The sequence below is a fragment of the Cupressus sempervirens genome, chromosome 10 (genome assembly GCF_028749045.1).
Source record: "Cupressus sempervirens isolate cs-2001-9-10 chromosome 10, ASM2874904v1, whole genome shotgun sequence".
NCBI lineage: Eukaryota > Viridiplantae > Streptophyta > Pinopsida > Cupressales > Cupressaceae > Cupressus > Cupressus sempervirens.
In genome coordinates this window covers 129952702-129967133 of record NC_143127.1, presented here as the reverse complement: position 1 = coordinate 129967133, position 14432 = coordinate 129952702, and the positions used below count along the sequence as shown (strand labels likewise).

Sequence of the window (14432 nt, the reverse complement as noted above, 5' to 3'; positions counted from 1 at the left end):
CATCCCTACCCTGGTTTTACTTTCTATTTGGAAGGTTTCTGGGTCATTATATCTTGTGTCAAAGTGTTATGAATGTTTTATTGCTTTCATTCTTTCTTACATGCAACTAGATAAGATTATGTGGCAATAGCTTAATTGGTGAAGTAAGTTAAAGTTTTATTGGTTCCTGACTCACTCCTCCCCTATTAGTAACCTAGCCTATCTTATATTTTCAATAATTGGTATTAGAGCTTCTTTTGGTTCTCACAAAAGAAGTTTAACAACTTGAGAAAAGATTAGAGGTAATAGAGGTATACAAGCTAGAAAAGGCTATTAAGAAAGATAAGTTAGATTTGGAATTGGCCATTGGAAATCTCAGAAAAGAAAAGTAGCATCTCTCTCAATATTTTCCAAGAAGGAAGGAACTAGTAGCACAACTAAATGAAAATATCTACATTGAAGAAAGAATTGAAGACTAATGTCTAGAAAGAAATTCAAATGAAGCTGATGCAGCAATCAAATATCTACCTAAGAAGAATCTTACACTTCAAGAAGAAGTCAGATCCTGAAAAGAGAGAAAGAAATCCAATCAATCAGATTATGTGAAGTCATGAAACAAAAGGACAAAGCCAAAGAAGAGATAGAAGGAAAGAACAATGAAATTACTCAACTATCCCTTCAACAAGTAGATTTTATTGATCAACTCACTAGTGCCAATGAAGAACTCATGAATCTAAGATCAGAGAATGAAAGACTTTAGAATAATCTTAATATTGAAAAAAAACCTAGTAATAGCATGATGAAATCTCAGTAAAGCATGAATTCGTTGAATGAGAAAAACTAGTATAGAAACAAAGGCAAAGCAAGATTAGGTTATATAGAAGAAGGCAAATCATCCAAATAGGGAGCTCAAAACAACAAAAGGCCTACTTGCAACCATTGTGGTAAGATAGGTCATACATCAAAGAGATTTTGGAGCAATGATAAACTTAAATTCAATAGGAAGTGCTACAATTGCAATAAGCATGGACATCGTGCAAGTGAATGCAAAGAGAAGCCTAATTTTGAAGGAAAATGCTATAATTGCAATAAACAAGGAAACAAATCTTCAGAATGCAAAACCAAGAAATTGAACCTAGCAGAATAGATTGTGAAAGCAATATTTGGATGGGACTACAACACATGGTGTAGATGGCACTACTGTGGTGAGTCTGGACACATTGGAGAAAATTATGTAAAACATCACATGAGAAAATGAGATACTACAAAAAGATGTTTTACTTATATAGACCTTGGACATCTTACCAAGAACTATATGAACATAAGAAGAATTGAAGATGATAAGAAAGTTGAAGCTAGAAATATCAGAAAACAAATGAGGCAATAATGGGTACCAAAACATCTAGAGAATGCAAGCCTAGGTCATGAAGTGGATGACACCCAAGTCAGTGAGTTGGGTGACTCAAGCATTTTGACTTAGTTCCCTATGGGAATAATTAGAAATGAGATTCAAAAGTAGACATCCCTCATTAGTTCTAGCTAGCAAGAAGAAAGATCCATATCAGCATTCAAGATGCATAAGGATCGCCAAGTGATTGCAGAAGTTCAAGACCTTACTCTTACAAGCTAGGGTTGTCATTGCACCAAAAAATTGATCTGCTTATGCCCAATACAACCACTAGACTTATAGAACAAAGGAGGTAGTTAAGCCATGTCATGAATCTCAAAGGGGAATGTTGGAAATTAGTCTAACAATCCCTCCTTAGCATTACCTGAGGAGATCTGGACCTGTGACCAAGCTCTGATACCACTTGTTACAAGATAGGGTTTTCATTACACCAAAAGATTGACCTGCTAATGCATGATACAACCACTAGACTTATAGAACATAGGAGGAGGTTAAGCCATTTCATGAATCTCAAAGGGGAACATTGGTGGTTATTCCAACACTTACCAAGCTACATCGGGTTGCAAGACCCTACAGAGCAAGGTCAAAATACACTAGAGCATCAAATGAAGACACCAAGTTATTGATGACTCTACTGAGCTATGAATGTCTTCTGACAATCAAAAGCCAAAATTAGTGTAGGATAGTCTATCATTGAATGAGTATACATACCAAGCATTAATGATGATTAAAAAGAGGAAATTAGTTAAAAGGGAGAAATTGAATGCACTTTTCACTATGAATTTCTAGACCTATTTTTGAAGAGTGAATTCAAAGCCTTTGAGTGAATTGAGTGTTTTTTGTTGAAGAATTTTCAAGTTTTTAGAAACCCTACTGAGTATGGCATCTACAAGTAGCAAAGCTAAGAAAGGATAAAAAAATTTAGTTCGTGGAGTGGAATGTGAGTTTCCTACATTCAAGTTGAGTCCAAAAATCGCAGAGGTGCTCAATGCAGCTGGTGCATAGTCACAAATTCCACCTAAGGTATTACTCATGCATGATATCCATTAATATTAGCATTGTTCTATTTAGGAACTCAATACTCATGAAATGAATGAAGTGTTAAATGAACTATGTGTGAATGGTGTATTGAAACCTGAGCACCAACATTTGGAAACCAAGAGTTTAATTCATATTTCACATATGCCAAGGGACTTTCAAGCTAAATGGATCAGACTTATCTTGATCTGCATTCACAATTGGAAATTATGGTTAAACCAACAAATTCAGATTATAAGGAAAATGATTCACAGAATCATTGGACTACCAATGTTAAACAAGGCAATAGCTACCAAAACCCTAGGTCTAGTTCAATTGGCTAAAAGTACTCTTGCCAAGTGGGATATCTGACATAGAGATGAAGCTCAAAATCAATTGAATTTCTCACAAGATTTATAATTCGAGTCGATTAAATAGTGTGTCATGTGAAGTAGTTGACCTAACTTACAAGGTAGTGAAGAACACCATGTCCTTCAACCTTGCCAAGTTGCTACTGATTCAATTCAACAAGAATATGAAGAGCATCAAAGGATCAAAGAATAAATCATGTAAGTTTGGTTCCCTTTTGACATGTTTATTTTTCTTTCTTCAGAATTTTTTCCCTTCTAAAGGTTTAGGAGTATGGAGGAAGGATGTTCCTTTTTTATATCAGATCAATGAATTTATAGTAGAAATGGGTGAGAAATTTGATAGCATCATGGATAACTACTTTGAAACATTCAAAGAAAAGATGCAAAATAGATTCAAAATACTAAAAGGAAGATATATGTTTCATGGTTGACTGTGATAAAGTGTACATTCAGGCAATCAAACCTAGAGTAGCATGGGTTAAGCCTCTAGAATATGAGGTTAACATTAGTGACACAAAGGATACTATAGAATCTATGTTGAATGACCCTGTAAATCCTAAAGCCACCTATTTTAGAACATATGATGAAGCAAAGACAAGAATTGAGCTTGAGATCAAGCTACCTCAAGCAGTAAAAAAAGGAAGGAAGAGGATAGAAAAGCTAATGAAAAACACAAAGCAAGGAAGTTCTAATCTCATACCGACTTAAGGAAAAGGAGATGATGTAGAAGATGATGATGAAGAGGATGAAGTAGAGGATTCTAAATATAATAAGGAAGAGCCTCCCAAGAAGAAAGGAAAGGTCATCATAACCAAACCTACCAAATCCTCCCCTACTATATTCACAAGAAGTTCAGCCAAGACCAAGAGAAAATTTGAAGATGGGAGAAGAAGAAGAAGATGATGAAAAAATGATCTTTTAGAAGACTACTCCAACTCTTTAGGAAAAATTGAAAAGATTAGAAGAAGATTATGGTATGAATAGTTTCAAGTCACTGAAATATGAGACCAGGTAGCTTGAGGAGAAGAAGCAAAATGAAGATTCTTCTATCAAAGTTGGGTAAATGGAACTATTCACCAAATGATCTCACACAACAAGTTCTAGATCCACTCTTAAAATAAATTAAGCCACAATGGGATAGTGCAATGAAAACTTCTGGGGATATCAATGAACAGACTTTGAGATAGCTTATGCCAAGTCTCAACAACAAAGAGGTGAAAGAAGAATTGAAACAAAATGAAAAGAAGCTTACACCCAAGTTCAATACATGTCTTGTGCTAATGAGAGATATTGAATCTGTGGTAAAGTCATCCACTGCCACTTGGAAGAACAACTATCAGTTGCATTAACCCAGTGACTTTTTTATTCATGTTGATGAAAAGGAAGGTGAAGATGAGGAAGAAGATGTAGAAATAGATGATGTTAATTTGGATGATGAGGAAGAAGAATAGGAAGCTATTAAAGGAAGCCTTCTAGAGATGCAAAATATTGAGGAAACTAATTTAGAGAAAATTTCAGCAGCAGTCATGGCTTCATTTCCTCATTCTTCGAGTAGAGCCTTAGTGCAATCTAGCTCCAAGAAAGCTTCTACCAAGTTGGTTGTGGATACCAATGCTACACCAAGAACCCAACCAAAATCTAGATCTGTTTAGCTAAGTGTTACATTGATTGAAATGCTCAACATTTCAGCTATCGAGAGGCAAGTTTCTCCATCTTCAGGCTTGACCAAGCAACAACAAGGTATTCCTAAATTGTTAGTACCATTTCCACATTTTTTGCTACTCCATATATTTCTATAATTGTTTTCTATTCGAAATGTATCCATAGCTAGTGCAATGAGAGTTGAGAAAAAATCTCAACTAAGCACTAAAGTCTTAAATAAAGGAAAATAAATTGTTTCTACCATTTTGAAAGAAAGGGTAAAGAAGAGGAGATTGATATAGATGAGGACATAGTTATTCCAAATTGGGATATCTCTACCCTCAACGCTGATCAAATGAATACCCTAGGTGAACTATTATAGAAGAGAGATAAGAAACTAAAGCTTAGAGAAGAAAAGAAGAAAGATAATCAAGTTCTTGAAGACATAAAGAGCATATTTATTCATGCTCTAAGTATTGAGGTTGATGGAAAAAAACCCATTCTAAACTAGCTAGCAGAAATTGTACAGAAATATAATGAAGACTTGAATGGACAAGATAAACTGCTACAAAGAGCAAAAAGAATATTTTAAAATGGAGTGTTAGAAAAAGTTGCATAGAGAATTTCAATAGATCAAGTAAAGTTAGCTAATATTCTTGGTTCACCAGAAATATCTATTAGTAATGTTATTTCATTATTTGTGAAACTGAGTGACACATCTATCTTTACAAAGGAGATCAAGGGTAAATTATCCAAGATAGATGAAGATATGAAGGCAAATGCACACCAATTACCACTTGACCCAAGTCCTAGTAATGCACATTACTCAAAGATCAAATATCTAAAAAATCGGCAGACATAATTATTGAAGGAAGAAGCCAGAATTTTAGCCACACTTGTAAAAATTTAGGGAATGATTCTTCCAAACATGGATGCATTGCAGAAACACATTGCACATGCAAAGACTCTCACTTCTCCATAGCTAATCACATGATGTAATTATCAACAGAAGTTCAAATTGCATTGCATACAAATAAGGTGTTACAAGATAATTGGGACAAGACATTGGTACTTATTTTGAAGGTACATTCTAAATCCTTGTCACATTTTGGTATTAACATATAGATATTATACACCTTTGGCATTCATGTCAAAAAGGGGGAGAGAAAGTATGAAATGAATGTATATATGTATATCTATAAAAGGGGGATAATACTTTTGATAAAGGGGGTGAAAAGTAATATGTAATGGAGGAGAAATATACTATATTCAAGTTGTATGTACATAGGAGAGATATATGTATTGGGGAGTAGTATAGTATTATACAAATAAGAGGAACATATTTTTACAAAAGCAATTTTGAAAAATTAGAAAAATTGAGTATGTTACTAAGCCATAATAGTTGGAAGTCAAAACCGAGTTGAAGACACAGAATGATGATAAAAAGAAGTTTTGGCTTATAGTTTTGAAACATTAGACTTTTGTGTTGATAAGTTTTTTTCTCACTAATGCCAAAGTGCTAGATTGTTGACATTAAGGTCAATTTTTCTATTAGTGACTCAACACTTAGTCAATTGGTTACATTGCTACGAGCTCTATAGTTACTTCCAAGTTTATCATTTAGTTTGTAGTATTTGTCAAGCTACACAATGTCTATCAAGCTTCAGAGATAATGTTTAGTGAAAACTGAGCATAGTAGAGGCTATCGAGCTATTCAATGGAAGTGATAGAAACTCTAGTGTTAACATAGTTGTATGTTTATATGTAGATATCTAATATTTTGTTCATTTTTGTTTTCTTATTTTAGGTTGTTAAATATTTTTTATGCAGCTTATTTTTTATTGGTCTCACTTTATGTTAGGGTTCTATTTCTTCATTACAATCTTCTTTATTTTTTTGCTTTTTATCCTTATTTGTGGATTCTAGTTGTTCACATTTTCTTTTTTGGATGCCACTTTTGACTCTTCTTGACCTTTCTTGCCTCCCTACAACTACTAGCATCTTTTAGATAATTTAAGTCTACAATTATTTTTATTTTTTCCTTTTATTTTCTTAAAAAGAGTTAGATATAAAATTTAATCATAGATTTCTCCCTTTTAATTTATACTTTTATTATAAAAATATTTTTTTCAAAATACTATTTAGAAAATAGTTGTGGGAAAATGGCTACTCTACGAAATGTGTTCTACTAAGGTTTATACAATTTGTGTATGAACCCCTTCTACCACACTGCTTGTCATTCTACATTTAGTGTGGGAATTTCCTTTAGGATATAATGGCCTCGGCCCTCTCTGGCCCAACAGTTGTTGCTGGTGTTGGAATTGTTGCTGCATGCAAAAATGGACCTACTAAGAAAATGCCCGCACAAATTTGTGCCCAAGGTATTTCATGAGGTAATTCCTCTCCCAACCTGGTTTTGAATATTTCTGCTTTTGAATCTCTTTGTCAATGGCTAGAAACCCAAACCTTATTGGGTATTTTGTGGTTTGCACTCCATCTGAAAGCATGATGCATGAATGGGTCGCCAAAGCCTAGACCCCCCAGGAGATTTTCCTTGAAGGGATTCAAAGTCTCACCAAGGGCTTTTTTTTGTTTCATTTTGGTAACCCCTTCTAGGCCAAGAGCATTTTCAGCCATGGGCCGTGGACAATTCGCCCGTCTTTGCTTATTTTTCAAAGACGACCTCAAGATTTTTGCATCTTGGATGACCACAAACTTAAGGTTCCAGTTTAGGTAGAGTTCCCTAGGCTACCATCCCTTGTTGATCTTTTCTCTCAAAAATTGTCCAAACTATGGGCAAAGTGATTTGTGTAGAACTAGATAAATTTTCAATGCCTACCCTCAACAGAGGGCTTGTGTTGAGGTTGACCTCTCTAGGGACCTTAAAGAATCTGTGGAAATTCAGATTGGTGCTACCACCTTTACCCAAAAGGTGCTTTACCTAAATCTCTTGAATACTTCCTTTTGATGTCAACCTACTAGCCATAAGATAAAGAAATTTCCTCTTCTTGAGTGCAATTGCTCTTCGGTCCAAGAAACCAAGCCAGTTCTAGCCATTAAAAAAGATGAATGGACAACAGTTGTCAAGAAAGGCAAAGATGTTGCTAAGCCAAGCCTCGTTTCTCAAGAACCCAACCATCCCAGCTCTAGTGCAGCTCCTCTTGTATCCATGACACCTAAGGTTCCCATGGTTGTGCCATCGCCTATTTCAAACCCTATCTCATAGGGGACATAATAGCCAGAGGTCCAAGTTACTTGGGTTCATGCACCTCAAGAAACTTCTATGATTTCCTCTTAGTTTCTCCATCGCTCTCATAGCCTTGAAGGCTAGAATGTAGTTTCTATCACTAGGGATAAATGAGAAGCCATCACTTTGGGCGACCCCTTTTGAATCCTCCACTTTCTTGCATAACAACTTTTCCTCACTTGGGGACGAGGAGAATATGCAAGTTGATTTATCATTATTTTTCTCTCATGTAAAGTACAGGGGCTAACAAACCTCCCTAGAAAATATTATGTTCTTGATACCAAGCATAGGCTTGGCAATATTGATGTTCTATGCCTACAAGAAGTCAAAGTCTCTAGGTTTCTTCTCAACTCAGCTTTCCGTGTGATATGGCCAGATGGTGTTAGTTTTTCTTCTCAACATGAAGTTGGTCAAAGTGGTGTAGTCACTCTCCTCTCACCTCAATTTTTTTCTTTTGTTATTTCCCATCGTTCTGACCCCATGCAGAGAGTTGTTTGGATTTTTTTTGTCTTTTCAAAATCATTATTTTGGTATTGTCAATGTATATGCCCCTAATGATGTGGTTGAGCACTCACACTTGTAGAGGTGGTCAGCTGATTCTTTATTTCCTGCCACCTAGATATTCTGTAGAGATTTCAATATGGTTGAGCTAGCTATTGATAAAGTGGGCCTTCTAGATTTTCAATTGTTAGTTGGAGAGGAAGGCTTCTTTCTGACCATTTTCCCATTTGCTTCTCCATTAGCTAGCATTTTGCCCCTCCTCGTAATTGCAAAACTCAGTTTTACCTTAATACTTCAGTGCTATCACATTTACCCATGGCCTCTCATATTTTACAAACTTGGAATCTTGAACCTAGGCCCCATTCCACCTCTGGGTGGATTCAGTGGTTGAATATTGCCATTACCCATACTATGAGGTTTCTTCGCATTTATGGGAGATAGTTGGCCACTTATCTAAAGAGATCCTATGAGGCCACTACCAAAGATCTTGGTATGGCCATTGAAGCTCTAGCCATGAATTTTTTTGATATAGATATCTAAGTTTGGCTTGCCAAGCTTCATCACTAGAAGCAGGTTGTAGACAATTATACTACCTAGGGAGCTCAACTCATGGCCCACCTTCACTGGTTGGAGGTTGGAGATCAAGCTTCCAAGGAATTTTTTAATGTGTTGAGGGATCACCATTCTACAGGGAGGATCAAACACATTTGGAAGAGTCAACACTCCTTCTGTGAGCTTCCTGACATTCTCCAAGCTTTCATTCGCCACTATGAAATTTTTTTCACAGTGTAGAGCCCTTCGAAAGCCCAAAATCAAGCTTTGCAGGCTTGTTTGGATGTCACTCCTAAAAGACTCCATTCTATGAGTAGAAGCTCACTTTATCAAACCTCAAGGAAGTTTTCTTTTCCATGGTGTATGATAAGGCCCCAGGTTATGTTGGTTTCCCTTGTGAATTTTAGAAAGCCTTTTGGGAAGAGATTGGACCAGACTTGCATAAGGTTTACCTTGAAGCCTACAATTTTTTCTCTTTAGGAAATATTATTAATAAGGGGAATATCAAATTCATACCTAAGGTGGGTGACCTTGAAGATATATGCAATTGGAAGCCCATCACTTCGTTGAATGTCTCTTACAAGATCATTGCCAAGGCTCTCCTTCTTAAAATCTGTCATCTTCTTCCTTAGATTATTCACCCTGAACAAATGGTTTTTGTCAAATCCTATTATATCCTGGATAATATAATTGATGTGTGGGAAGGGATGGAATGGGCTTGGCATTCCAAGCAATAGGCCATCTTTCTTAAGATTGATTTTTCCAAAGCTTATAACCGGATTGAGTGGTCTTTCATTCTTGCAATGCTTGAGGCGCTTGAGTTTGGCCCAACTTTTTTGTAGTCAGTCCAGATGCTTTTTAGGGATGTCTCTACTTGCATTTCCATTAATGGCTACCAGTTTGAAGCCTTTTGGATTTATCATTCAATTCAACAAGGCTACTCAATGGCACCCACTCTAGATGTGTTGGCAATTGAAGGTTTTGGGTACTTGCTCGCAAATGCCATCTCACAAGGGAGGGTCCATGGTATTTCCCTTCTGGACTCCCTTGATCAACTTGTGAATGGCCCTTTCGTAGATGACTCCTTCCACACTCTCATTGAGGATGAAGAGAATTTTGCCTCCACTTTGCAATGTCTTGACACCTTCTGTCTTGCTTCAAGGTCTGCTATTCAGTGGCACAAAACCCTCTTCTATAGGAAGTCTTCCCTTCCCCTTCCTACTTGGCTTGGGAAATATCAATGGAAATGGGTTCAACATGGTGAATTTTTTCATATTTTGGGCATCCATTTTTCCTTCCAAGCTTCTGCCATCGAGCTCTAGAATGTGGTTCTCACAAGAATAGAGAAGAAGCTAAAGTATTGGATTGCCAAACCTCTCTCCCTTGCGGGAAAATTCTAGATATGTTCTAAAGTGTTGGCCGCTAGCCATGTGTACTACTCCTCTTGTTGGGCTCCTTCAAAGCCCTCTTATCTCAAACTTGAGCACTTGTTACACGACTTCCTTTAGGCATCAGATGCTTCTCACTAGGGCTTTCATAGAGTTTCCTAGAATTTCTACTATCTTCCCAAAGAGTTTGGTGGGTTAGGCTTGCTATCCACCCAGAAGCAAGGTATTGCTCTTTGTGCCAAATGGGTGATCTAAGCTCTTTCTAGCAATGAAGCTTAGAAGATTTTGTTAAGATATTGCATTTCTTCAAGCTTTTTGGTTCACCAACTAGCTTGGAAAGGGATTGGTTTTCAGACCATTCTTGTGATGATAGAACCTATCCAAATTCAGGGCACTTTTGTTGTTAAGAGTATTTAGAAAGCCTCAGAAGCAGTTAAGCCTTGGCTTCGTTGGGTTGGTAATGGGTTCAGAAATGAGCTCTCCATGAAATAACACAATCTCTGATGGTTACCATTATTTTCTATCCAAGGTGTTCCCCTGGCTAAAGTGCATGAGGCTAGTGCTTTGCATTTTTTCAAACACAGCATAAGAACCCCTAAAGATCTATTCTCCAGAGTTACTATGAGTTTATGATCATAGGAGGACATGAAAGTGTAATTCAGGCTCACTCGTCTAGATCGACAGACTTTTGATCTTGCAGTTTCTATGGTGCCTCCACATTTGTTACATAAAGTTAGCATTCAGTCCTCTTGCCCTTGGTGGAAAGATTGGAAGTGGTATCGAAACACTCTGGTGACTAGCTATAAGCCTAGGCTAGGCTACTGATGGTTGGTTCCTCAACTGCTCATGGTTGAAGTTCTCAACCAACGATGGCATTTGCAATATTCTCAACATACTTGAAGTCATAGGTTCTCCAATGTGTGGCAAACCATTACTAAGCCTAAAATTGCACATTTCGCCTAGTGTATTCTTTTCTAGGGCTTGCCTTTGGGTCCCCAGTGGCAACACCTGGGTGTTCTTGAACCCCATTGCCCTTTTTGTGGTCAACTAGAGACTTTTTCGAACATTTTATGTTTTTGTAGACGGGCTCAGTGTTACTGGTAATGTATCCATGATCTATTTCGCCCCTTTCACCCAGAACCTTTCTCTTGGCATATGGTTGTTCTGGGTGACAACACTTAGGTTCCCTTCAAGTACTCCTAGATATGGCATGTTTTTAGATTGAAGATTTTATTTATCATTTGGAAAGATCTCAATGCAGTTATTTATGCTAACAACACACTTGACATTAATGTTGCTATGTACGCTAAAACATGTATTTATAACAATGTCATGTTGCAGATTCAAGTACAAATAGATAAAGTGGTTCTAGAGGTGGCTCACCTACAGGAGCTTTTGGCACATTGGGGAAATGGCCCTTGCATGATAGCTTGTGTCCGACCAGATTTGGCCTCTGGTGATTGCACCCCTCCTCGCGGTCACCATCGAGGATGTGACACTTCTACTCGTCGCTCCCACATGCCTTGCTCTTAGCCACACTGCTCTCCCAACAATGGTGCTTTTGGTCGGTGCCACTCTTTTGGAGGCTCTAGTGGTCGGCACCACTCCACCTTGCCTCCTCGGAGCTCTGGCTCGAGGTGGTCCCTAATGGCTTCTCCTGTTGCTCCTGCTATCGGTTGGCCTTTTGTGCACTCAGACCCCAAGTGGGTGTTTCCTCGATTGGACTTACCCATTTCTCCTCCCACACCCAAGGGATAAAAAAATGAAGATAATGCTACTGCTACTAATGATGTATGGGCTCCCCTTGAGCCGTCTATTCAACCCACCCTCGGGTGGGGATCTGATGATAAAGATCCTCCTCCCTCAGTTGGGGCTATGCTGGCAGCCTGAGGCTTTTTATGATTTCTGAATTTTTTTTTATGAATAGTTGATATCCAGCCTTAGGCCATTTGAACTCGCGGAATGATCTTGTTTCCTTCAACCCCCTTTTTTTGTGAATATGTAACTTTATTGTATTTTTTTTAATATAAGAAAGGGACTACTCATAAAAAAATTAAAAATTACTATTTATATTGTAGATAATAAACAACCAACCTAAAAATAACAAACAAATGAAAGCAAAAGAGAAAAGAGTTGGAAGATTTTATGTAAAACTAAACATCTAAACAATCAGAATCGAACTAGACGATTAAATCTTAATAGCAATATCACAATTTCAATTAATAAATTCTGGACACAAGCGGGTGTGTTATAATAACATAAAATAAATGGTAGTGTGCGCCAAACCTGGAGAGTCGTCCCTTGCTGATGTAATTAGAGCACATGATTGCCCCCTCCACTATCATCTGAACCGCTCCGCATAGTCTTTCCCTCTGATGGGGCATCCTTTCCCTGAAAACTTGCAGGTCTTTTGCAAGGAAAACAATTGCTTGCAATAGCTCTACGCACTCGGAGACATTAGATGTCACTGTCACACATCTCTCCAGTGCAGATCCAACCACAGACAGCCCCAGGAATACCCAGTGGGCTTCCCCAACCTTCTTCAGTGCTTTCAGAGCTAAGCCTCCCATTTCCTTAGCTATGTCCTGCAAATGAAAATGAAACAAACTATTGTTGTCAGTTACAAATACTTAATTCCTACACTTGAGTTTACGCTTACGGCCAAGCAACATCCAGTACCGTGCTGGCTAATTCTTCAGCTTCGGTTGAAATGGTGTCGATAAATTGAGCAGCCAGAGTTGTGTTGGAGGCTACACAAGTCAACACAGAAGAGGAAGTTGAGGATGACGCCTCTTCTGAAGAACACTACAATAGTCAAGAACCACGCACTTTTCTCAGTTGAAAATTCATTAATAAGTCATGAACCGAACCTACATAAGCACTGTTTCGAGGGTTGGGGCCGTAGGTACCTTGATCCTGTGTAGATGATAATCAACGAAGCGGATGAGCGGCTCGATTTGATCAGCTGGATCAACTTGTTGAATGCGAAGGTTGAGGGAATCAATGGAAAGAGGGGGTACCGATGCGGTTGGAACAGTAGGAGGTGAGGAAGGCATATTGTTAATGGGTGGCTGAGGATCATCATGCAGAGAAGAGCCCACCGGAACACTAGGCGTAGACAACTCCAAGGGTTTTGGAAGGGGTGAGGACGGTAGACTGGAAGACCTTCTCAAACACTTGCAAATGTTACCCATGTCTCCCGGTGACTGCCAACAAAAATTCTGAAACACTAAAGCAATAACTGAGGCGAAAATATGATGAGAAAGCAGGTTGTCCAAATGAGCTTGACTGCACGTTACTTCCCAATAATATTATTATAAATTTATTTTCTCAACGCTCGGCGATTGCCGTTGATTAAGCCTACGGCATGTTACTTATCATCATTTCTATTAAAATATATAGACATCACTTTCAAAATCAGAATCATTGGTTGGTTTCAGTAAAATGATAAAATGCCCAACTAATATTTATGCAAGTGGATAATTGAACAGCAATGTAGATTCAGTATAATAGTCATACTTAATAATAATTTAGTCATACTTAATAATAATTCAATAACTCATGTTCTCACTCTGTTCAGCATAACATGCGCTGCTCCATTATCGAGATAAATTAAAGTATATATTTATTTTATTAATACCTAATTCGTACGAAATAATAATAGTTTAGTTTTATCAATAGGCTTGTAGTCCTTCACCAACAAATCATTTGACTGTAATCTTGTCTTGGCTGGGCAATAGCATTTTGATTATTATTAATTATTAGTGTTATTATTATTCATATATCGAGGCCTCCTCAAAATCATTATTATTATTATTTCGTTTGAATGAAATAGCAGAAAATATCCTTTCCATATTGGATTAAATATTCACAACTTGCACGGGTGACAACCAAAGCGCACTCATGTTTAGCACAATATCAATATTTTATATGATCGAAACATACCTTACCTACTATGAAATGACATTTCTTTTAAATTCATGCGTATGATAGGAAACACCTCATCAATATTTTAGATCGATTCAATAAAATTAATAATTAAATGACTTTTTCATTTGGATTTAGGATTTGTGTAGAGAGAATATGATTTTAATAGCTAAATATATATGATAATCTCAATAATGGATCTCTTTGAAAAGGACAATATCAAATTAGTATAATACCTATATTTTATATAAATGTAAGCTTTTGTCAACTTATCATCAAGCTTTGTGCAATTAATACCTTACTTACTATTGAATAACAAGATAGTAAGGTAGATAACGTGAATAAGAAATTGGCGCTCTACAACCCCCTTGAGTTTTTGTATCTGTTTTTTTTCAAATTTG

The 14432-nt window shown here is 37.1% G+C and overlaps 1 protein-coding gene across 1 annotated transcript in view; it reads right to left on the bottom strand.

Moving 5' to 3' along the window:
* Positions 1–14432, bottom strand: part of LOC149532959 (uncharacterized) — a 138651-nt gene that overhangs the window by 35683 nt on the left and 88536 nt on the right. Inside the window, exons 3-5 of the mRNA XM_089805785.1 lie at positions 13014–13310; positions 12784–12909; positions 12391–12689 (exon numbers count right to left, since the gene is read on the bottom strand). Coding sequence (XP_089661911.1) covers positions 12391–12689; positions 12784–12909; positions 13014–13310 — 722 coding nt within the window. The remainder of the gene's footprint in view (positions 1–12390; positions 12690–12783; positions 12910–13013; positions 13311–14432) is intronic.